This window comes from Rhinatrema bivittatum, chromosome 2, assembly GCF_901001135.1.
Source record: "Rhinatrema bivittatum chromosome 2, aRhiBiv1.1, whole genome shotgun sequence".
NCBI classification, from domain to species: Eukaryota; Metazoa; Chordata; class Amphibia; order Gymnophiona; family Rhinatrematidae; genus Rhinatrema; species Rhinatrema bivittatum.
The window spans coordinates 719955756-719979778 of NC_042616.1; the positions used below are offsets into that span (position 1 = coordinate 719955756).

General features: G+C 46.2%; 1 protein-coding gene across 3 annotated transcripts in view; it reads right to left on the reverse strand.

The window, feature by feature from the left end:
- RGS22 (regulator of G protein signaling 22) overlaps nt 1–24023 on the reverse strand; it is a 915000-nt gene that overhangs the window by 628906 nt on the left and 262071 nt on the right. For all 3 annotated transcript variants that reach the window (XM_029591789.1, XM_029591788.1, XM_029591791.1), the window contains exon 7: nt 17242–17389. In XM_029591789.1, the coding sequence (XP_029447649.1) occupies nt 17242–17389 (148 nt within the window). The remainder of the gene's footprint in view (nt 1–17241; nt 17390–24023) is intronic.

Genomic DNA, 24023 nt, shown 5'->3' on the forward strand with positions numbered 1-24023 from the left:
GGGGGGCCTCCTGACCCCCACAAGACTTGCCAAAAGTCCAGCGGGGATTCGGGAACGACCTCCTGCACTCGAATCGTGTTGCCGCATTGCAAAATGGCGCCGGCCATACGGTCATATTGCCGTATTGCAAAATGGCGCCGGCCGTATGGCCGTATGGTCGGTGCCATTTTGCAATACGGCAACATGATTCGAGTGCAGGAGGTCGTTTCCGGACCCCCGCTGGACTTTTGGCAAGTCTTGTGGGGGTCAGGAGGCCCCCCAAGCTGGCCAAAAGTCCCTGGGGGTCCAGCGGGGGTCCGGGAGCGATCTCCTACGCTCGTGACGTCGGGGGACAGGAACCAAAATGGCGCCAGCGCTACCTTTGCCCTGTCATATGACAGGGCAAAGGTAGCGCCGGCACCATTTCTATCAACGCACCCGTGGCCCGAGAGTGGAAGATCACACCGGGACCCCCCCACTGGACCCCAGGTAATTTAAGACATTTTGGGGGGTTCGGGAGGGTGGGGGATTTATTTTAAAGGGTCGGGGTGGGTTTTAGGGTTGTTTTAGTGTGCCGGTTTTCCCGCCCTCCCCCGATTTACAATTTACACGATATTTAAAAAAACAAAACCGCGATGATCCGATTCCCTCCCCCCCCAGCCAAAATCGATCGTTAAGACGATCGATCACACGATTCACATCTCTAGAAGATAGTCTTCCATGTGAGAAATTTAAGCTCACAGGAATTCATGGGTTCAAAGGGAGAACGCATGAGTCTCGTTAAGACCAGATTCAGGTCCCATTCTGTGACTGGTGGCCGAATTGGTGGTTTAAGTTGAGTTAAACCTCTCATAAACCTGCTGACAAGAGGTTGTATGGATATTGGTGCATCTCCCGTCTTATTATGGTAAGCTGAGATTGCACTTAGGTGTACTCTGACAGATGAAGTCTGGAGACCAGAGTCTGAAAGATGGCATAAGTAGTCTAGTAGAGAAGTTGTGGGGCAGGTGAAAGGATCAATAGTCTTTTGTCTGCACCATAAAATAAATCTTTTCCATTTTGAAGAATAGTTCTTACGTGTGGAAGGTTTACGTGAAGCTATAAGCACTTGAGATACATTGGTTGAAAGATTGAGTGGTTGTAAAATCAAGCTTTCAACATCCATGCTGTCAGGGATAGGGATTGAAGGTTGGGATGGCGCAACCGACCCTGATCCTGAGTTATGAGAGTGGGAGCTACACCCAGGCAAATGGGATCCCTGATTGAGAGGTCTAGAAGTGTGGGAAACCAAACTTGTCGAGGCCAATACGGGGCTATGAGTATCATGGACCCCTTGTCCTGTTGTAGCTTCACTAGAGTTTTGGTTATGAGCGGTATTGGAGGATACGCGTATAGAAGGCCTGAGTTCCAAGGGCGAGCAAAGGCGTCCTTGGCTGGCTGGTTTTTCTGTTTGTGTAGAAAACAGAATCTGTCCACTTTGTGATTCAGATGTGATGCAAAGAAGTCTATTGTTGGTTGTCCCCAACGTTGAAATATCCTGGTCACTATTAAGGGATCCAGGGACCACTCGAGTGGTTGCAACTGACGACTGAGTCGATCTGCCACTACGTTATGCCTGCCAGATAAGTTGCCTGGAGAAACATGGAGTGTGTCAGGGCCCAGTCCCAAATCTGTGCAGCTTCGTGACAAAGGAGATACGAGCCCATACCTCCCTGTTTGTTGATATACCACATGGCTACTGTGTTGTCTGTTTGGATGAGAACAGTTTTGTGTGAAAGGCAGTCCTTGAACACATGCAGTGCATAACGTATAGCTCGAAGTTCCAGGAAATTGATTTGAAATGTTGCTTCGAGTTTTGTCCAAGTACCCTGGGTTTGGAGATTGTGTATGTGAGATCCCCAACCCAAGGTGGATGCATCTCTAGTTAAAGTTATCTGTGGGACTGGTTGTTGGAAGGGTAGACCCTTGCGCAAATTGTCCTTGTTTGCCCACCAAAGTAGGAATGAACGTAGCTGGTGGGTTACTTGAATTGGAGAATACAATGGTTGAATGGCTTGGATCCATTGTGATCTTAATGTCCATTGGCTAACTCTCATGGCGAGCTGTGCCATAGGAGTGACATGAACTGTGGAGGCCATATGGCCTGGTAAGGTTAGAAACTGATGAGCTGTTGCTTGTTTCTTTGAGTGAATCGAGTTTGCCAGTAAGGAAAGTGTTTTTGCTCGATCCTCGGGTAGAAAAGCTTTTGAGAGGATGGTGTTCAATTCTGCTCTGATGAATTGAAGCAGGTGGGATGGAGTAAGATGGGACTTTTGATAATTGATGAGAAAGCCCATGGAGTGAAGTACAGTAAATGTTCGACTGAGGGAAGCCAGAGCTCCTTGTTGAGATTGACTTCTGATGAGCCAGTCGTCTAAATAGGGAAAGACATGTTCACTTTCTTTGTGTAAGTGTGCTGCTACTACTGCCAGACATTTGGTGAATACTCTAGGAGCAGAGGCAAGTCCAAATGGTAGTACTCTGTACTGGAAATGTCGATGACCCACCATGAAGCGAAGATATTTGCGATGAGGAGGGAATATTGGAATGTGAGCATAAGCATTGGCATAAACATAGCCAATCTCCTGTTTGAAGAAGTGGAAGCATGATGCCTAGAGAGACCATCCTGAACTTTTCTTTCTTTAGAAATTTGTTGAGATTTCTGAGGTCTAGGATGGGACGTAGGCCTCTGATTTTCTTTGGAATGAGGAAATAACAGGAATAAAATCCTCTGCTCTGCTGAGTCCGGGGCACTGGCTCTATAGCCCTGGCTTTCAGAAGGGTGGATAATTCTACTTTCAATTGGATTATGTGATTTTCGCTGAATGAAAGAGGTCTCTGAGGAGAATTTGTTGGTATTGAGAGGAAATTGAGTTGGTATCCTCGAGATATTATTGCGAGTACCCATTGGTCTGTTGTTATTTGCACCCAATGGGTGTAAAAGGAGGATACCCTACCTCGTACCGGAAGCTCTGGATGAGGATTGGAGAGATGGCTGTGTTCCCTGGAAATGGCCTCAAAAGCCAACAGCTGGACCAGTCTGTGGTGGAGATTGAGGCCTGGATGGTCTAGGCTGTCTGAGCTGAGTCCTTTGTTGCGGCCTAGAAGACCTGCTCCTAGATGTAGGGGGGTAATACCGCCTCTATCTATAGAAAGGTCTTCTAGAATCCTTCCTTTGAGGCCTACGAATTGGCTGCATAGGTGGATCCTGCGGGATCGATGAAAGCTGTCTCAGGGTCTCTGTATGCTGTTTTAATTGAGCAACTGCATCCTGTACTTTAGATCTGAAAAGATTATCACCAATACATGGGAGATCTACTAACTTGTCCTGGACTTCAGGCCTGAGGTCCGAGGCTTTAAGCCATGCCCAACATCTGGCACTTATACCCGATGCAGCCACTCTGAAAGCTGTCTCGAAACCATCATAGGCCGCACGGACCTCGTGTTTGCCTGCTTCTAGCTCTTTATGAATGATCATTTGGGCTGCTTCCTGATGTTGTGATGGAAGTGATGGAATAAAGTCCTGCATTTGCTTCCACAAATTTCTTTGGTACTGGGTATACCAAAGAAATTGTATAATTTGATATGAATATATCCTGGAATTCAACATGGCCCCTTGATAGACTTTCCGCCCTAGAGAATCTAAAAATCTGTGATCTTTTCCTGGGGGATTTGAGGAATGTGGTCTAATTCTCTTGGTCTTCTTCTGCGCAGATTCTACCACTACTGACTTGTGAGAAAGCTGTGATTTTTGATAGCCAGGAGCAGACTGCACCAAATATGTAGTGTCCATTCTTTTGTTAAAAGCTGATACTGAGCATGGATGTTCCCAAATCCGATGTTGTAAATGTAAAAGCACATCATGGACTGGTATAGCCACCACTTGTTTTGGAGGGTCTACAAACTGAAGAACCTCCAATGTTTGTTGCCTTACGTCCTGCTCTGTGACCAAGGTGAACAGGATGGTGTCAGCCATTTCCTGGATAAAGGTCTTGAATGAAAAATCTTCCGGTGGAGATTTTTTCCTTGGATCCGGTGGTGAAGGATCTGACATGAAAGTTTCAGATGAAGTATCTGAGTGTGTATCACTCCAAGTATCATATGGATCCTGTTCAGGTAGAGAAATTGTGGAAGTTCTAGGCGGTCTAGAAATCCCTGAAGGACCTGGTTGTGGATCTTCCAAGGGAAGTACTCCAGGTGTTCTTTCCCAGGCTTGGGAGGAAGAGCACCTACCACCTCATCGAATCTCTTCATTAGAAGTTGGTAGAGCGCCAGTTCTGGATGTCCCGGGTCCCCGGGAGAGATTGGCATCGATGGTGACAGTGCCAGAATTGACGATGGCGTCGGTATCTTCGGTGGTCATGCCGGCATCACCTTAACTGGAATCGTTGTAGGTGATGGCATCGCCGAAATCGTCGGCATCGGCATAGGTACCGGCATCAATGGGGGTCGTCGGCATCGGTATTGTTACCGACTTTGGTGCAATCACCGGCATCGGTAAAGGTACCGGCATCGGTTCAATAACCGGCATCGGTGATGGCACCGGCATTGGCGAAGTCGCCGGAGTAGGTGTGTGTTCTTTCAGGGCCTGGAGCATGCTTGTCTGATAAAATCTGACAATTCCGCGATACAGCCGGAGTAGTCAGAGCAGCTGTACGCGGTGGCGGTGTAGGCGTCAATATCACGTCTGCAGATCCCTGTGGAGGTTCGATCGATGCAGGTATAGGCCCCGGCACCGAAGGTAGCGGAGTTTCCTGAGGTTTTTGCCGTTTAGCAGTCGGTTCATCCGGGGAGAGGGGCGTTGCTGGAGTCGATGTGTGTCGATGTCGGTGGTGATGTTTTGGTCGATGCTTGATTACCGACCTTATCGATGCCGTCGAAGTCAATGGCGATGAATGGTCTCCCGATCCCTCCAGCTGACGTTTTTTTAATAAAATTCGCTTTGTAACCCCCACCAGGGACGACTTCGTTGATGTTGAAGGAGAAGGAAGGAGCTGAAGGTGAAAGAGATGTTCCATCTTCTCCTGTCGAAGTTTTCTTCCTTTAGGAGTCATCTCTGCACATTGAGGGCAGGATGAAACATCGCGTTTATCTCCCAAACAGAAAACACACTCTAGGTGTGGATCTGTTATGGACATTGTTCTATTACAAACCGGACATTTTTTAAATCCGGAAGCCATTTTCTGTCGACAGCCGTCGATGGAAAAATGGGAAAAGAAAATGAGAAAGATTTTACTAAAAGTAAAAACGAGACTGAGTTTACTCACCGGCCAGTGTAAAACTGAGAGAGATCCCTTATGGGAGAAACGTTTTTGAGAATTTGATGACTTTTCAGTCAGATATATTGTGAGGAAAACTCACAAGGCTCTTTGATCCACGATGCTTACAGCAGCGAGGAAAAACAAAGACTAGAGAGAGACCCCTGTGGCAGAGAATATCATGGCATGCTGGGCATGCTCAGTGGCCTCAAAGGGCCAGTCAAAAGTTTATAAAAACTTTGACTGAAAGTTTTCCCGCAATAGGACTCGGCAGTGATGTCACCCATATGTGAGGACTAGCAACCTGCTTGTCCTGGGATAATCCCAAGGACTGTAGTAGGCGGATGGTAAAATGGAGGGAGTGAAGCACTACCTTCTGGGATGGACCTCTGAGGAGCCAATCGTCTAGATACGGATAGATGTGAATGTTGTTTTGCCGTACGTGAGCTGCGACTACTGCCAGGCATTTGGTAAATTCCCAAGGTGTTGATGCCAGACCGAATGGCAGCAGTCAGTATTGAAAATGATTGTGGCCGACTATAAATCTGAGGTATTTTCATTGAGGAGGGTTTATGGCAATGTGTGCATAAGCCTCCTGAAGATTTAGAGAGCAGAGCCAATCTACCCGTTGTAGGAGAGGGATCATGGTGCCCAGGGTTACCATTCTGAACTTTTCTTTGCGAAGATGTTTGTTTAGGGCGTGTAAGTCCAATATAGGAAGAATGCCGCCTGACTTTTTTGGAATTAGAAAATACCGAGAGTAGAAATATTGACCCCACTGCAGTCGAGGTACCGGTTCCATGGCATTGGACTGCAGAAGGGTCGAGAGCTCTGCCTCAAGAAATAGAGAGCGGTCGAATAGACCCCACACCGGACATGGTGAAGTGTTCGGTGGTAGCGTGAGGAAGTTTAGATGGTAATCCTGTTTGATCACAGACAAGACCCATTGGTCTGTAGTGATTGTGTGCCATATGCTGGTAAAATGGTACAAGCGGCCTCCCACAGGAATGGGTGTGGCAGGCGGAAGTTGACTTCTGCTCTCTAGAAAGGAGTTAAAACCCCAGTGCTGGACCAGACTGCGGAGCTGGTTGGGCTTTTGGGGCCCTGGGCTGTCGAGGCTGGCTTCTTTGGGGAGGTCTTGGTTGCCGAGTATGGGATGGAGGTACCTATGTGGCTTATAGGAAAACCTCTTAGGATCCCGTCTAAAAGACTTCTTGGCAGTAGATGGAAAATCTGAGGGGAAAGAGGACAGCTGATGCAAGGTGTCATGGTGAGCTTTTAATTGTGCAACTGTTTCCTGAATTTTGTCGCCAAATAAATTATCCCCTGCTAGTCTTTCTTGGACTTCCTGGCATAGGTCAGAAAACTTGAGCCATGCCCATCGTCTGGCGCTTATGCCTGCTGCTGATACTCTTGAGGCAGTTTCAAAGATATCATATGCTGCTCTCACTTCGTGCTTACCAACATCGAATCCTTTTTGAAGGATTATGTTAAGCCCTTCTTGATATTCATCTGGTAGGGTCTCGGAGCATTCTTGGACTTTCTTCCAAAGATTCCTTGAGTACTGAATCATGAATAGTTGATAAGCTGCTATACATGCTATCAGCATAGAGCCATGGAAGACCCTCCGTCCAAAGGCTTCTAAGGATTTTTGTTCTTTACCTGGAGGGACAGAAGAATGAGGCCAAGATCTTTTGGCTTTCTTCTGAGCAGACTGAACTAGCACAGATTGATGGGGCAGTTGGCTTTTATGAAACCCTGGAGCTGACTGGACCAGGTAGGTGGCATCAGTTTTTCTATTTACTGGTGGAACTGTGCCAGGGTGCTCCAAAGTGCGTTGTAGCAAATCAAGGAGCACCTCATGAACTGGAACTGCCATCACTTCCTTTGGGGCATCGACAAATTGTAACACTTAGAGCATCTTGTGCCTGGCATCCTCCTCCGTTTGTAAATTGAAAGGAATGGTTTCAGACATCTCTTTAATGAAGTTGGCAAATGTGAGGTCTTCAGGTGGGGAGCATCGGCGATGTTCCAGGGGTGAAGGCTCTGACAGGAGTTTATCCGAGTCTTGAGTGTCAGAAGAATCATCACCCCAAGGATCATATTGTGCATCCCCAGTATCTTGAGGGTGTTCAGATCGAGGTATTGGTCCAAATCCAGCTGGATCTGGAAGTGGCACCGATGGAAAAGGTGGAGGCACCGATGGAGGCACTGAGGACGGTGATGGCATCGATGGAATCGGTGCTTTCGATGGACGAAAGGGCGGTAGTAGACCCGATGGTCCTGGGACTGGCTCCAGCATCGGTAAATTGTGTTCCTGATACGAGGACAATGGGATAGGTATTGATATTGGTGGTCTTGGCAGTGCCGATGGAATGGCAGGAGCAGGCGCCGATGGTAATACACTGATTTAGGTATCCAGGCACTCGAGAAGGGAAGCCAGCATGGTAGGCATCGGGTCGGGCGCCAGCATGGGAGCCGGTGCTGGTGGAGATTGGAATCCCTGAAGTGCCTGGAGTACTGCCTCTTTGACCACACCGTCCAATTCCTCCTGGAAGGCTGGCGTTGATAGCACAGCCACCAGGGGTGGAGGCGTGGAGGGTGTTGCCGGAGGGTCCACATATATTAGTGAAGTCTCAGCTCACAGCACCGGTGCCGGTGGGGAACGCCTCAGTGTCCCGGGTCCAGAGGGGGATGGGGCCCCTTCTCCCCGGGACTACTTGGCCAGTGGTTCCGTCGATGCTGATGTCAATGGCTTTCTGGTGGTGACATCGGAAGAAGTATCCTGTCGATGGCAGTGACGGTGCTTTTCCTGATGTTCAGTCCGGTCCTTCTCCGGCACCGAGGAAGAAGATGTCGATGCCTTGGAACGTGAAGAGGCTGGTGATGGACGGTCACCAGTGCTTCGATGGCGCTGTGACTTTGGTGGCGACGGAGTCGTTGAAGAGGAAAGCTTTCTACTCGTGTCGCCTTGGCTGGAGTACATGGAGACACCCGCTTAAAGATGTGTTCCATCTTTTCCAAGCGGGCCCTGCAGCCTTTCAGCATCATTTGGGCACAGCTAGTGCACTGTTGGACGTCGTGAGTGGGGCCCAAGCACAGAACACATACTTTGTGAGGGTCCGTAATGGCATGGTCCTTGGGCACTCGGGGCACTTAGGGAACCCAGTCGCTATCTTTTTTGAAAAAATAAAGGTGGCGCGTGGTCGGTGGCTGTTGGGCACCAATGGAAAAACACCACCAGGAACAGACCACAAAGGATGAGGTAAACTTAGCGGCATCAACGAAGGTCGATGGTAGATGGGGGAAAATTTTAAAGTTTTTGAAATAAATTTCTTTGAGGAAAAGTTGTAAGGAATTCTCACAGAGCTCCAGAAATCCGTGAGGCTACTGCTGCATGGAAAAAAAGAGACTGAAGGGGGACCCCTGCTGGATGCAGGGTTGGTGGCATGCTGGGCATGCTTATGGCCGGATTTTAAATGCCCTGCGCGCGTAAATCCAAGGCTTCGTAAAAGGGGCGTGTCGGGGGCGTTCTGTGAATGACGCGGCATTTCGGGGGTGGGCCCGGGGGCGTGGCGCCGGCCCAGGGGCGTGATCGAGGCCTCCGGACCAGCCCCCGGGTCGGGTGATGGCGCGCCAGCAGCCCGCTGGCGCGTGCAGATTTACGTCTGCTTTCAGCAGGCGTAAATCTGCCAACAAAGGTAAGGGGGGGTTTAGATAGGGCCGGGGGGGTGGTAGGGGAAGGGAGGGGATGGTGGGGGGGAGGGCGAAGGAAAGTTCCCTCCGAGGCCGCTCCGAAATCGGAGCGGCCTCGGAGGGAACAGGCAGCGCGCACTGGGCTCGGCGCGCGCAAGTTGCACAGATGTGCACCCCCTTGCGAGCGCCAACCCCGGATTTTATAAGATACGCGCGGCTACGCGCGTATCTTATAAAATCCAGCGTACTTTTGTTCGCGCCTGGTGCGCGAACAAAAGTACGCGCTCGCGCAAAATTATAAAATCTACCCCTTAGTGTGCCAGTCAAAGTTCTAGAAACTTTGACAAAAGTGTTCCATGATTGGACTCCATCCTGATGATGTCACCCACATATGAGGACTAACGTCCTGCTTGTCCTGGGAGAATGCATATAACAGAGTGGCTGGGTTGTCTTTATCCATGAAAAGTTTTACCTGCTTTAGTTGCTGAAGATCCTATAAGGTGTTCTTTGCAACTGAGGAGATTTCAGTTTCCATGTTTAGTTTGGTATCCAGGAGGACACCCAGGATTTGGACTTCAGACTTTATTGAGAGAGGGGTGATGTATGGTGCCAGTTTTATTAAGACTTCAAGAGATGTAGTTAGATGTTAATATCTCTGTTTTGCTGGAATTGAGCTTGAGTTTATTAGATGTGATACATTTCTAGCTTGCTGATCAGTGTGGAAAGGATTTGGAAGATAGCGAGACCATGCCAGCAATGTGTGAGAGAAGTATAACCTTGTGGGTATGAGAGAAAGGTGTATGGCCTTTGCCTTTGGGAAATGTGCTTTCATGGAGAAGAGAGTTATAAAGGAAAGATGGAGAAATAAAGTTTGTAGAGATAGGAACAAATATTTTTGTTTACTTTAAGCAATACAAACTTGTTTACTTTAATACATACTCTGCCTTCCCTGTCAGCACTTTGTCCTCCTCAGCAGTTTGCTAAAGCATTAGCATTTTCTTTTGAGATTGTGATTCTTTTTGGTGTATAAGCAGAGATTGAAGTATGGGCAGTTATTTTTGGCTTTTTACCCTTTCATACTGCACCGAAAACATAGCCAGCTAATGCACCGTGCAATTTTCCCACTCACTTGCAGGTATTGTTCACATTACGCACTTAACTTTACATATCGAAAAAGTGATATGAAGAAAACGAGATAGTCAATCCTGGAGTAGGGAGGACAGGTTATCCTCATTTGTGACTAATTCATATCTATTCATCCTTCTGAAAGTCTTCTAATTCAGCTTTAAAAAGCAAAAATTTGAATATGTTGGTCTTCCCAAACAGGTATTTGCTCAGTCTCCTTTCCAGGCTCAAAACAGGTAAGTTGAACCTTTTGTATTTACAACCTAAGTACTATTTTTGACACTTCTTTGGATAGGGGAGTCCTGCTCACTCACTTACTGCAATTTCTGCCAGCATTAAATATCTCTGAAATCAATACTGCAGACTTGGCCTGTTCACAAAGAGTAGTACAGCAGATTAGTTTGGAGCTCTGAAAGTCATTTGCAGTGAAGCATATCTTCAGATTACTAAGGTCCTGGATTTATTGTTTGATTGTTCTTTACAAAGAAACTATAAACCACCCTTCATTTCATCAAGGAAGTTGCACAATTAAATGCTCGATATGGGACAGTTTAAGCTTTATCTTAGTCACCTAACCAGTGTGAAGAAGATTGTGTGGATCATCTCTGTGCTGCTGTGATACAATACTACCTAACTAATGCCATAAAAAATAAGCAGCAAAGATTAGAAGTGTTCTTATTGGTAAGTTATGTTACAAAAGAATTATGACTGTTATTTTGTATGGATTTTATTTGATATTTGACTCATCTATTAAGTGACTTTTTCAACCAATTTCAGGTTATGCGTTCAATGATTTTGTTGAGATTATTTTTGTTAAAAATGAAATTGTTTGTTAAAAATGAAATTGTTACAGTCCTTGCTGTGAGAGGGAGTCCAGGCCATTGCTCAATAGTGACACCTGCTGGCTGGAACTAGGGTGTACTCAGACAGAATTCTAGAGAGAATTATGGTCTTTGGCTCCCTGCCATGCACTGTTACTGCTATGGTTGGGTTAAGGAAGGTTCTAAAAATAGAGGAAATACTGTAAGAAACTGCAAATGAAGGTTCATGCCACTGTTTCCCAATGAAGGCCAATTCTGACTATGCTGGAAGTCTCAAGGAGCAGAAGGAAACAATTGGGCCAAAAACACAATTTTAAAAACCCTTTTTAAAGTTGTCAGAAGAAATTGTTTTGTTTTTATTTAATCATGATCATAGCAGGATACTTGTACTGTCTGAGAATTGACCAGGAGCCTTTGCTCTCTGTGACAGAATGACAGCCCAACAATTCTCCATTTAATTTCCTGCTGTCGGCCCCACAGTAGTAGATAATACCAGTAGAAGGGATTGGAGCAGCAGGACAATAATGCAGAACTGTGAGCATCTATCTTCATGACAGTCCCTCTTGCTCATCTCCCTGCAGAAAGCTCTTTAGGGCTGAAAAGAGAGCGAAAATGAGAACAGATATAGCCTCTGCAGGGATTCTCCTGGTGCAGCATCATTTCTTAAGTGAATTCTGGAAGTATAAGGGAGGGAGCAGACAATGAATTGAAGGGGTTAATAAAGGATAAACAGCAGCATACTAAAAGAAAGAGAGAGTATATGTTTTTTAGTGGGTTAGAGGCGCCAGAATCTTTTGGACCAGAGACCCAAAAATAATCCCATCTTGCCCATAGTCAGTTTACAACATCTTTCAGATTGAACAAATAGACTCCGGCTGGCTATCTTTGGCTATATTTGCTCTCTAGGACATAGAAAATGTCATATTTTGAGACTACATGCATGTTATGCCTCCCAGACTTCCTATAAACTTGCTTGCTTAACTACCTTACCTTCACTTTTATAATAAGTGATTGTAAAACTCTCCTATGTGATGTGTATTATATACTTGTTACAATCAGCGGTCCATGGGCCCGTGCCACAAGCCGCCACTCTTACCTGAAACTCTGGGCCCAGCTTCAAATGCCACGTCGGGGAAGACCCCCCCCCCCCCCCATCAGTTCTCAGCCACCCAGGATACCCCCGATGACAGCAGTCCTGACCCACTCGCACCCCAGACCTCTTTCTCTCGGCTCATGGCTACCCAGAATGCCGCCGCCCTGGCGGTCCATCTCCCCGATACTAACGGGCCTGGTACATGTGCGCAGCGGGGCCTGCTCACCCCTACTTCAGCAGTACAGACATCTGGGCTTTCCTTAGGTGCGCATGCGCCCGACTCTGCTCCCTTTGTAAGACCATGGGAAGGAGCCATGGGTGCCCACTGATGACATCACAAACCAAGAACAATGAAAGGCGTCTTCACTAGCCTCTCCTCGCCAATGGGTCAAATACCTCCATAGGTATCTCTAGTTGCCTCTGAACTGTTCTTGTGTTCCCGTGTCCCTGTCTTCGTGTTTTAATGTTCCTGCTCTCCTGTCTCTCTGTTCTGGTATTGGCAGCCTGGTCTCTCTTCATTGTCAGTCTTCTGTGCCTCCCTGTAGTTCCCATCCTCTCTGTGTCTCTGGATTGGACTTCTGGCTCGATCCCTGGCTTCGGACCCTGATGCACTCTGCTCTTTTCCTGCTATTGACCTCTGCCCGTATCTCAACACTGAGCTTCTCTGCCCACCTTCAACTTCAGCCTGGATCAAGATATTGAGTATCTCCACTCTCCTGAATCATCACCCTGAGCCCTCTCGGCATACCACAGACTTCAGCCTGGCCTTGCGCTGGACCATCTGGCTTCCACTCTGAGTTGGCCTACACCCTGAGCTTATGTTTTACACTGTTTCTTGTAAAGGCTTTGCCTATATATCCTTGTTGTAAGTTATCTGTAAACCGGCACGATGTGCAAACGGCTGCCGGTATATAAAATTAAATAAATAAAATAAATAAATATTCCATCTGTTTCGTTTTCACCCAGAGGCCCACACCTAAGATAGGCCAGCTTTGGAACCTGAGGGCTCAACCTAAGGGAAATGTGGGCTGGTACTGGCAAAGCTCCAGTGGGCCTCTACCTCAATCAGCTCCACTTGCCGAAAGTGGGGACCTGTGGGGCTCCTACCCGCAGGTAGCACCAACTCCCCCTCAGCCCAAGGGTCCACTTCCCCAACAATCCTGTAAATAGTCAAACATAAAGGATATGGAGTTTTCCTACAAGTTATTCTTCAGACTAGATTATTTGCTAACATAGGCCTGGATTCTCTAAGGTCGCAGACCTTAGAGAATCTGGCGGTAACGGGGGGCGGTCCTGTGATAGCCGGCAGTGATCGCACTTCCGCGGTGCAATCACTGCCGGCTTTCGTGCCGAATAACTACATCATAAAAGGTGTAGTTATTCAGCGCAAAACTGGTAAAGATAAGGAATCTTACCTTTCACCGCCAGCAATATGTCTGGAGTGTCGGCCCCGGTGCCGCCCCGACTCCTCTTCCGGGGCCGACTCCGCCCCGAGCTATCGCACGCAAAAAGGGACGTTTCACGTGCAATAGCATTAGAGAATGACCCTCATAGTTTTACTGTAAACTAAATACATCAATATGATATCAAAATCTTGCAATTTTCAGGAAGGAAATATTTAATGGCATTTCTTAATCGTTTTTCTGATTAAAATTGCCCAAAGCAATGCACATATATTAAAACAATAAAAACAGTAAAACAATATACAAAATATCAGATAATTGCTTCAGTTGCACATCAGAGCATCTAAAACTGTGGAGTTTCTGAATGTCTAAGCAGCCCACAAACCCCAATTCTTTAACTCTCTAGCTATATCAATGCCCCCCATCTTCTTCCCTTTTGTCCCAACTCCCTTTAGACCCCACCTCTCCAATACAACATACTTGAACCAGGTCTGATTTTAAAGTATATTAAATGTCCTTTGATCTTATTAAATAAAAGACCAACATTTTATATATCTGTCCTAAATTGAGCCAAGCAAAGGAACTTAAAAGTCAGTAAGCTGCAAAAAATTATCCCTTTTCACTGGAGGTCCGAGATCTAGGGATTTTTCTAGATTGTGAATTCACACTGAAAGCGTGGGTTAAAAAAATCATTAATGATGGGTATTTTAAATTGAACGTTCTTAAAAGATTGAAGCCTTTTTTATTTCCAAAAGATTTTAGAACGGTTTTACAAGCTCTTGTTTTATCAAAATTGGATTACAGTAACTCTATGTTTTCAGGCTTACCAGCGAATGTTATAAGACCATTACAATTATTACAGAACTCAGCGGCTAGACTTTTGACCAGAACTAGAAGAACTGATCATATTACACCAATATTAAAGGAACTTCATTGGTTGCCTGTTAAATACAGAGCTCAATATAAAGTGCTATCACTAATTCATAAAACTCTCTACAATGAAAAGATCAAATGATTAACCTCAGCATTACATTTTCATGTTCCATCAAGAATTACAAGATCAGCAGGTACAGGGATGTTGCCCATACCATCTCCTACAATTGCTCATTTAAACAACATAAGAGAAAGGGCTATTTCCATTGCCGGGCCCCAGCGGTGGAACTCTCTACCGCAGGAATTAAGGATGGAATCAGACATTAAAATATTTTAAAAAGGTATTAAAACATGGTTATTTGAACAAGCTTTCCAAGAGTTTTAATTAAATGATTTTATACCCCTTTTTATTATTTATTTATATTTAGATATGTATCTTATTTCTGCTCTTACTGTTCTGCATTTTTAACTGCTTAAATGTTATTGTTAATTATTTTACTATTTTAATTGTTTTTATTAGTTTATTATGAAACATATTTATTTCTTTTCATTTAATTTTTGAAATGCAAATATTTTTAAATGAATATTTGTTAATTAATGTAAACCGATGTGATATGTTCTCATGAAACATCAGTATATAAAAATTAATAATAAATAAATAAATAAAATAGAAATTAATCATGTTCCTCACACCTTACACAGGGATAATGCATTAAGTGGGATTTTGATTCAATACCATTTGCTTTTACACATACACTAACTCACTGGAATAGCCTGTAGTGCTGTCTTTGCACAACAGAGAAAGGCAGTATAGCTATGAAGGGCACTCAATTAACCATGGGGTGATGATTCTTCTGACACTCAAGACTCGGATAAACTCCTGTCAGAGCCTTCACCCCTGGAACATCGCCGACGCTCCCCACCTGAAGACCTCACATTTGCCATCTTCATTAAAGAGATGTCTGAAACCATTCCTTTCAATTTACAAACGGAGGAGGATGCCAGGCACAAGATGCTCTAAGTGTTACAATTTGTCGATGCCCCAAAGGAAGTGATGGCACTTAAAAAAACAGTACTCTGTGTTTATCCTTAAAGACTTGTAGCAACAAATTTCATCAAATTTCTAAATGCTTATTTCAGATTTATCTTCCTTTTTCATTGCTTATAAATCCAGATTGTACCACAATTACCTTTTCTGCTCAGTAAAAAAATAAAAATAAAAAAAGCAAAAAGCTGAAGATGATGCAATATTTGATTATAACTCAACTTTTAAGAACTTCAGAACTATTTGAAGCTCATCCATATTTCCTGACAGAAGTGTAAGTCAAAAAAATTCATGTTGTGCTTTTTCATGTCATATGGGGACAAGCTTCCGTTTAGGTTTTTTCCCAATTTTTTCTAATTTTTTAAATTTCGAAATAGTGTGCACTATTTTTGCAAATAGTGGGGTACATTTTACAAATTTGCACACACGCGTACTTTTGTTCGCGCACCAGGCGCAAACAAGAGTACGTGGGATTTTAATAGATACGCGCATAGCCGCACGTATCTGTTAAAATCCGGGATCGGCGCACGCAAGGCTGTGCAAAATCGGCAGCCTGTGCGAACTGAGCCGTGCAGCCTGCCTCCGTTCCCTCCACCCCCCCGCTCCTTCCCCTCCCTTCCCCTACCTAACCCACCCCCCAGCCCTACCTAACCTCCCCCCACCTTTGTTGCAAAAGTAACGCCTGCCTGAGGCAGGCATCACTTGCGCCGGTGGCCGGTCCAGCGCGCGATTCCCAGGCCCGGGATCCGTTTCGGAGGTCTTGGCCACGCACCCAAAACACCCCCGGGCCGGAACCACTCCCGTGACTCCGCCCCCAAATGATGCGCCGCCGCAACACGCCTCCAACACGCCCCCCCCCCAGGAAAGCCCCGGGATTTACGCGCGTCCTGGGGCTTGTGCATGCCGCCGAGCCTACTCAACATAGGCTCGGCGCGTGCAGGGGGAACTTCGGGCAGGTTTTTGGGGGGTACCCTTTGAAAATCTGGCCCAGTGTGCACAATTTCTAAATAGTGTACACTATTACATATAGTACACACTACAAATGAAAGAAAGAAATACGCATACTTTTGTGGGTTTTTTTCCATCATTCCATTTTGAAAACATTGTCTATGTCTTTTCAAATGAATGCGCATCTCTAATTCCTAATGTCATGGTACTCGAACTAGACTTGCCACCTCATCACAGAATTTAAAAACCAAGCGAGTACATACACAACTCCTGGTATGCGCACAAATCCAAAAGTTCAAAAAGGGGACAGGGCATGGGCAGGGTCTGGGTAGGGCATGGGCATTCTGGTCTGTAACTGAAGTATGTAAGTATTTACACACACAAGTACGCGCCAGGGGTCCCCAACTGTGTAATTTTACTTTTGCTATGGATGGCGTGTAAGTAATAAAATAAAAACTAAGCTAGTCAACAAGGTTTTATGGCTTGGGGCTAATAGGGTAAAAGGGAGGCAAGTTAGCTAGGAAGTTTAGGAAGTCCTCTCATTTACTGGGGCGAACTGGGTTTGAACTGGGGAAACAGGTAAATGCATCAGCACGCATATCTATTAAAATCCCCCCCACTTACACAGTCAAGGCAGTATTTGCATGCACATGCACGCATCAATATAAAGTCGTGCACACATGTACGCGCTATATAGCTGATTTTATAACCAGTGAACATATATACTCATTTATGCATGTATGTTATAAAATTGCCGCGTCCATGGGCACAAGCTGGCAAATGTGTGCACATGTTCGCCTGCACGTGAGTCTTAAAATTCACCTAATAGGTTTTCCCAATTTTAACCCTCTCTATCTCCCATTTAATTCAGTTATTACAGTGACAGTCCTAGGCTAATTTCAGTCAAAGAAACTGAAAAGTGATCCTTTCAATTGGAAAAGCAACCCCTATTGCTGCTTACCTAGACTAGTGGTGCTCACAGATAATACATTCGAATCTTCTTCTTGAACAGGACCCCAAGCCAAAGGTCGTGAGATTGAAGTTGTAGAAGTAGTCAACTGACTTTGTTTTGCTAGTGTAAACCAATCCTTTGTCTGAGTAAATGAAGCCTAGAAAGAATAATACAATTGCAGGATATTATATAACAATTGTATATGCCACAGCTCTCAACCTTTGCAATTCTAATTAGTTATACTGATGTGAAATTTTGTTGGTAATGAAGGTGATGCCTCTCAAATTATAAACTGTATCAACATTCCAGAGGAAACTTGGCAATGTAGAATGCCAAAGAAATTTTTATTGTATATACAACATTCTCAATACATACAATGTCTACGTCCGAGCTTTATATGGGACTCTTATGCATCTATGATTGATTAAAATCCAACCAATACATACATTTCTTAACCATTAAACATACACACATACTACATTCACACCATTCATTCATAAAATCCTTAATACATATGTATTCATATAAATTTATACATACATTTCCTATTGTGTCTCCTATTCACCAAACAATGTTCACCAAAAAACCCACTGACATGATTTGCAATACTCTGACGAGATTTCTCGTTTCGCCTGAATTATCAGGCTTCCTCAGGAAACTCAATAAATTAAACACTGTGGTATTAATATATTAATGTTCATAATATTTGGCAATTTGCTTCTTGAATGCTGTAATCATTGGTTTTCAGTATATCATCATTGAATTATTGGTGTTCCTCCCGATGATGATCTATCACATATTGAAATCACGTCTTCACGGGATTGTATCATGCACCTCTCAATGGTGTACATAAAATCCCCACACAACCTCGGACTAAATGAAAAACATTAGATTATTCATCACCACTTTATTTTAATGTAAGTCACTTCTATAAACCACCAACCATTCGTTAAATAGTGCCAAGAAAATTTTTTACCAAAATCATAAAAAAAATTTTCTTTTTTATACACCTGCAATATATTACTGAAGTCTGGCATATGTCTCACAATTTTTCGCTCCAGTATCTGAAATGCGCCTCAATAACGAAAATTTGGAGCGATATCGAGCATATCATATTTAAATGCCTCTCCGCTTCAAGAGACTCATTAGTCTTAAACTCCTGCAATATAAATAACAGAGGCATTAAACTCCTTTCCCGTCGATAGCAGGGCTGAATTAGCCATGCTGTCATGGGATCTGTCCATCAGGTCTGGGAGGCGGAGCTTGATAAAGCAGAGGTTGAGTTTTTGTCCCTCTGCGACTGCGTGTGAGTTCCCGTGCAGGAAGTACAAGATCTCCTCAGTCTGTTCTTTCCGCGTGCGTTCCCGCACGCGGATCTTCATTCCTCCTCATGTCTAAGTCAGGGTTTAAAAGATGCCGCTGTGGCAGGGTAATGTCGGTCACAGACGGACACGACCGATGTTACCGCTGCCTCGGCGTCAAGCACAATGTCAAGGACTGTGAATATTGCGCTCGGATGTCTCCCAGAGTGCAGTGGCAGCGGGCCTACCGTCTTCAAGAGCTTATGAGCACATCGGAGCCCTCAGAAGCCCATTCTTCACCGGGACCGATGAAGAAAAACCCGCAGCCAAAGAAGAGAGCAGCCTCCTGGGACGACTTGCGAGAGAAGGATCAGGGCCCTGATTCTTCGGACCGGGACCGGTCAACTATGCGTGCGCCGCAACCTCCAGAGGACTCTGGAGAAACCGGGCTGCCCTTCACGAAGATACCTAGTGGCCTCAAGCAAGGCGCAGATAGGCATTCCCGAATGCGGAGAAAGTCGACGCATATCGACCAGTCTTCGGGCCTACCGCACCGGAGTGTGGCGCCATCGCTGCTGCCTCCAAAAAAGACGACACCGCCGTCCAAACATCATACGGTGCCGACGGTGTCCGGGGACAACACGGCGCCATCCTCGTCAGCGCGAGAGAGATCGGCCCTCCCATTGGCGCACACAGCGCCGCAACGGGGAACGGTGCACACGGCGCCGCAGCGAGGATCGGTACACACGGCGGCGCAGCAGGGATCGGCGCCGGGATCCTCGAAACACGATCCGGCGCCGTCTTCATTGGAGCTTAGTGCGGCGCCGAGACTTTTACAACGCACAACTGTGCCACCCTCAGCGGCGCCTACCACAGCGCCGACAGAAAAACATAGGTCGGCACGGAAACACTCGATGACAGGGGACCACGCGAAAGGCTCGTCTCCATCGGTGACTCCCAAGGAACAAGACACAGCCTCCAGGATAAGGGTTACAGAGCATTCTCAACGCCGACGAGAATGGTACAGCCTATCCGGCAAGTCAGACCTCAACAGGACGGGACAGGGCATTCAGTCCATGGTCTTACAGCGGAAACGGAGACATCATTCCCCTCAGTCGGCCACGACTTCCACTAGCTTGCAGCAACTGTCAGTGGCTTCTTAGAAGACACGGAAGCGGGACCATAGCCATTCAAGGCATAGCCGACATGGCCACAGACATAGGCACCGGCATCACTCTAACAGGGAAACCTCGACACAGAAGGATGGCGGTCCCCGAATCAGCCCGTCAGCATCTTCAAGGTCAAGACAAGTAACAAGATCACCTATCTGCCTTTCTTCCTCTCACACTTCTGGATCACCGAGTAAGTCCCCTTCATCAGTTGATCGTTCTCTGTCTCCTCAGCATGATCCGGGTCCCATGCTCTTAATAGACCGACCATGCCGGCCCATGCCAAAGAAGCGTTCATGCAACTCTCTCAATCCCTAGCAGGGTTTTATGAAACGTTAGAGTCAGCTTTTGTGATGACTACTCAGCACAACTCACCGATTGGTGACCCTAAATCTCCACCGGCTCCTAACCCGAAGCAAGACATGCCTCTTTCCCCTGCCTCAGTCCATGCGATGCCATCCCCAGCCAGTCCGCAAGAAACCAGGAACTCTCGGTCTCCTTCACTATCGCCTTCGTCATCCACAGGGTTCCCTTCTGACCCGCAAGAGCAGCCTCAGGAACCTTATTCGCCACCCGAGGTCTCTCCTACCCTAGATTTCTTGAGAAAGTGGGCAACATCTTACAGTTGCAGCTCCAGAAAGAAACTGACCCCCGAGCGGAGACTTTAGGCCTGCTAAAAAATTTTGATACACCAGGAGAGCCTACGGCGTTGCCGCCGCATGATCTGCTACATCAGGTGCTCTTAAAGTCTTGGGAAACGCCTCAAGCTATTTCGGCGATTTCTAGAAAGTCTGATCTAAAGTTTAGGATGAAGAAGGATCCGCCCTACTCACTCCCACAACTACCACATGAGTCTATTGTGGTCGAGTCCGCGATGCAGCGCTTCAAAAAAGCAAGGACTCATTCCTCTTATCGCCCTAATAGAGACCATAGATATCTTGATGAAGTGGGACGGAAAATGTTTCAAAATGCTATGCTTACTACAAGAATCATGCACCACCAATTTTCATGCACCACCAATACATTCATAGAGGTATTGCACCAGAGGTGCAATACCTCTATGAATGTATCCAGGCGACTAAAGGGTTGCTAACAACCTCAGCGGAGGCTCCACCGCAAACGCTTCATGACATGGAAGAGTGCACTAGACACTTACTCAGATCCATTTATGAAGGGCTGGAAAATTCATCCAGGGCATCCGCCGTCTCAATTGCGGCTTGCCGCACAGCATGGTTACGTTCCAGTTCTATACGGGAGGATGTGCATGATAAACTGGCCAACCTCCCGTGCACTGGGGACAATCTGTTTGGAACCAAATTACAGGAGACCGTAGGGAAACTCAAAGATGAGGCCATAGCGGTACAATCCCTACAATCCACTTCTTCCTCTCAGTTTACAAGGAGAAATTATGCTTCCAGTAGGCGTTCCACGTTCGGTTGAAGACTGTTCCGTTCATACCAGACTTACAGACCGCCTTCATACCCCACCTATCAAAGGCCTCAGCAGCAGTCTCATCAAACTCAGTTACCGCGAAGGGGAAAGCCCCGTGCCCAGCGTCCGCAACAACAACATTCAGCTGCAACATCCAAACCGACGCAGTCTTTTTGAGCATACAGCCACCACCACGCTCCCTTGCACCACCGGGCAGAATACAGGCATGTCTTCCGGTATAGGCACAAATTACATCCGATCAGTGGGTACTACAAATTGTTCGTCAAGGCTACCAGCTGCAGTTCCTGACCAAACCACCCTTACCTTGCCCTCCCACACCACAACTTCGGAGGGCGCAGGATCAGCTACAACGAGAGATCTCCACTCTGCTTCAACATCGAGCCATCAAGAAAGTTTCTACTTCGCAGATGAACAAGGGATTTTACTCCCCCTATTTCCTTGCACCATCTATACTCTCTTGTAATACGTTGTTTTACCTGTAAACCGGAGTGAAGGCATCCAGCTAAACTTCGGTATATAAAACCAAATAAGTAAACAAACAAACAAACAAACAAATAAATAAATAAATAGCTATTTTAAAAAAATATATATATTTCTGTATTTCTTTATATATGTTTTTATACATGTTTTTTATACATGTTGTTATAATAATTTTATAATAAAATAAGTTCCTGTCCCATCAGCTGGGACAGGAACTCTGTACAGAGCACCAGTCAGGCTTGTTTGGACAAGTCATCTTCTACTGCATTTTTTTCCTTAACATCCGGGGCCTCATGGGTCTTTTCCTCTATGGGATTTTTTGGATGGGGGTGGCATCTATGTGGAGGGCCTACCCCTGGGCCGTCCTGCTAGCCAGGGGCTGCTGCGTGGACTGGATTCCTGGGAAGTTGGAGATGGTATTTGTAGAGACTCTGGCAAGCATTGAAGAATTTGCATCAATGCATTGGTCTTGTTTTTTGTGGATGTTGCCACAGTGGTTAGGCCCTGCATAAGGGCTGCTGTCTGATCCTGCAGGGCCTGGGTGTAGTTGATTTGAGCCTTCCTCAGGTGCACCAGCAATACCTGTATGTAGTGGAGGGGAGACAATGCCTTCTTTCCATGCAGTCAAGCATCTCATGCATTGTCTGCGCTGGTGCTATGGTCAGTGGTGTTTGAGGTGTTGTCTGGGGCTCCAAAGCTGGCAAGTCCAGGCTAGTGAGCTGATCTTGCTTGGTGTCAGCTGCCTCCTGCTGGCGACTTGGTGTGCTGGAGGTAGGTGGGGATGGCTGAGCTTCTTCTCATAACGGGGCTGAGTCCTCTATGAGGCCAGACAGGTTAAGGCTAATGTTGAGTGGTAGCGATGATGCTAGGTGTTTTTGCGGCGGCTGCTGCTGCTCCTCCTTTTCATTGTTCCACTGTGTTTCGGCATCCATTTGGAAGGGTGCAGTGAAAGGTGGGGCTGCACCATTGGCCCCTGGGGCTTTACAGCTAGGACCAGCGGTTTCCGGGGTGAGAGCTATGGAAAAAAGAAAAAGACATAAATATGAATGCTTAGGAGTACACAGGTACTGTTTGGCATAAGAAGTGCACTTTGCATCAATCAATATGAGCATCATATGCCAAAATATGTGGACATCTGTAACATCCTTCATACTTACAGGTGAGGTGAACTTACTGGTCCTGGTTCGGGAGGTAATCAGGCCCTTGAATACTTCTGGTCCCAGTTATTGAATCAGGCAATCCTCCCTGGGGGTCATCACAATAGGGCAAGGGGCTCCTCTTCCATTCTGGTACAGATAATTATTCCAGCTCACCACCTTGTTCTTAAGCTGGGCCTTTAAGTTGTGGTAGAGGTAGGCCATCTGCTCTCCAGTCCTTTATCTTCCACTGCGCCAGGATATGGCCCAGGCAATAGTGTGCCAGATCTGACCCTTGGCTGCCCAGGATGTCTTGGCTGCACAGTTCCCGACCAATATGCTGTAGTTCTAGAGGACCCCAGTGATGATCATGTTGTTGTCCTCGATGCTGAACTTTAAAGCACAATGATGAGTCCACCCTGCTATTTGACTGCCAGATGAATGGGGTGCCACTTCCGCTTCTACTCTCCACTCCCATCCCTTCCTGCCCCCCTCCTGTACCTGGTCTGCCAACTCCCCCCCTGCTGTCCTCCTCCCGCACTTGCCTATCCCTTTCCCCCTCCCGCAGCCTCCTATTCCTTCTCTCCTCCCTATCTCTATTCCTGTCCCCTTCCCTCCTCCTACTCCTCCTCCTCCTACCACTTCTGCCCTGCTCCTCCCTCTTCCTCTCCGCTCTCTTCCCATCCTCTCCTCACACCTCTCCTCTCCCCATGCCTCTCACGCTCCATCCTCTCCAGATCTTCACTCCTCACCACCACCATTCCTCCTCTTCAACATCAACGCTCCTCCTTCTAACCACCACCACCACATCTCACCACCATACAAAGACAGACAGACAAAATGAACAAACTAACAAAATCTTCCACACACAGATAAAGACAAGAGACAAAGGTAAAGATAAACAAATGATTACAGAAAACAACAGGACAATGTACTCAGAAATCACTAAACTTCTACTCCAACCACTAAACTCCAACAACTCACCTCCTCTCTTCTCTCTCCCACACCTGATACACTTTCAAAGAGGCAACTACAGGAAGCTGGTAAATCTAATCAATGAAAACAATGTGCCAAACGTAAACTGGCACGTGCACCGTGCTAGGGCATCACACAATGCAATATGCAACATGATAAATTAGCATAAGTTGCGCAACTTACTTACACGATGTGATATATATAGGAAATTTCCCTAGCAATGCCTCTTTTTTTATTACAGACACTAACATGCCATATTTCTGCTTTATTTATAGCAA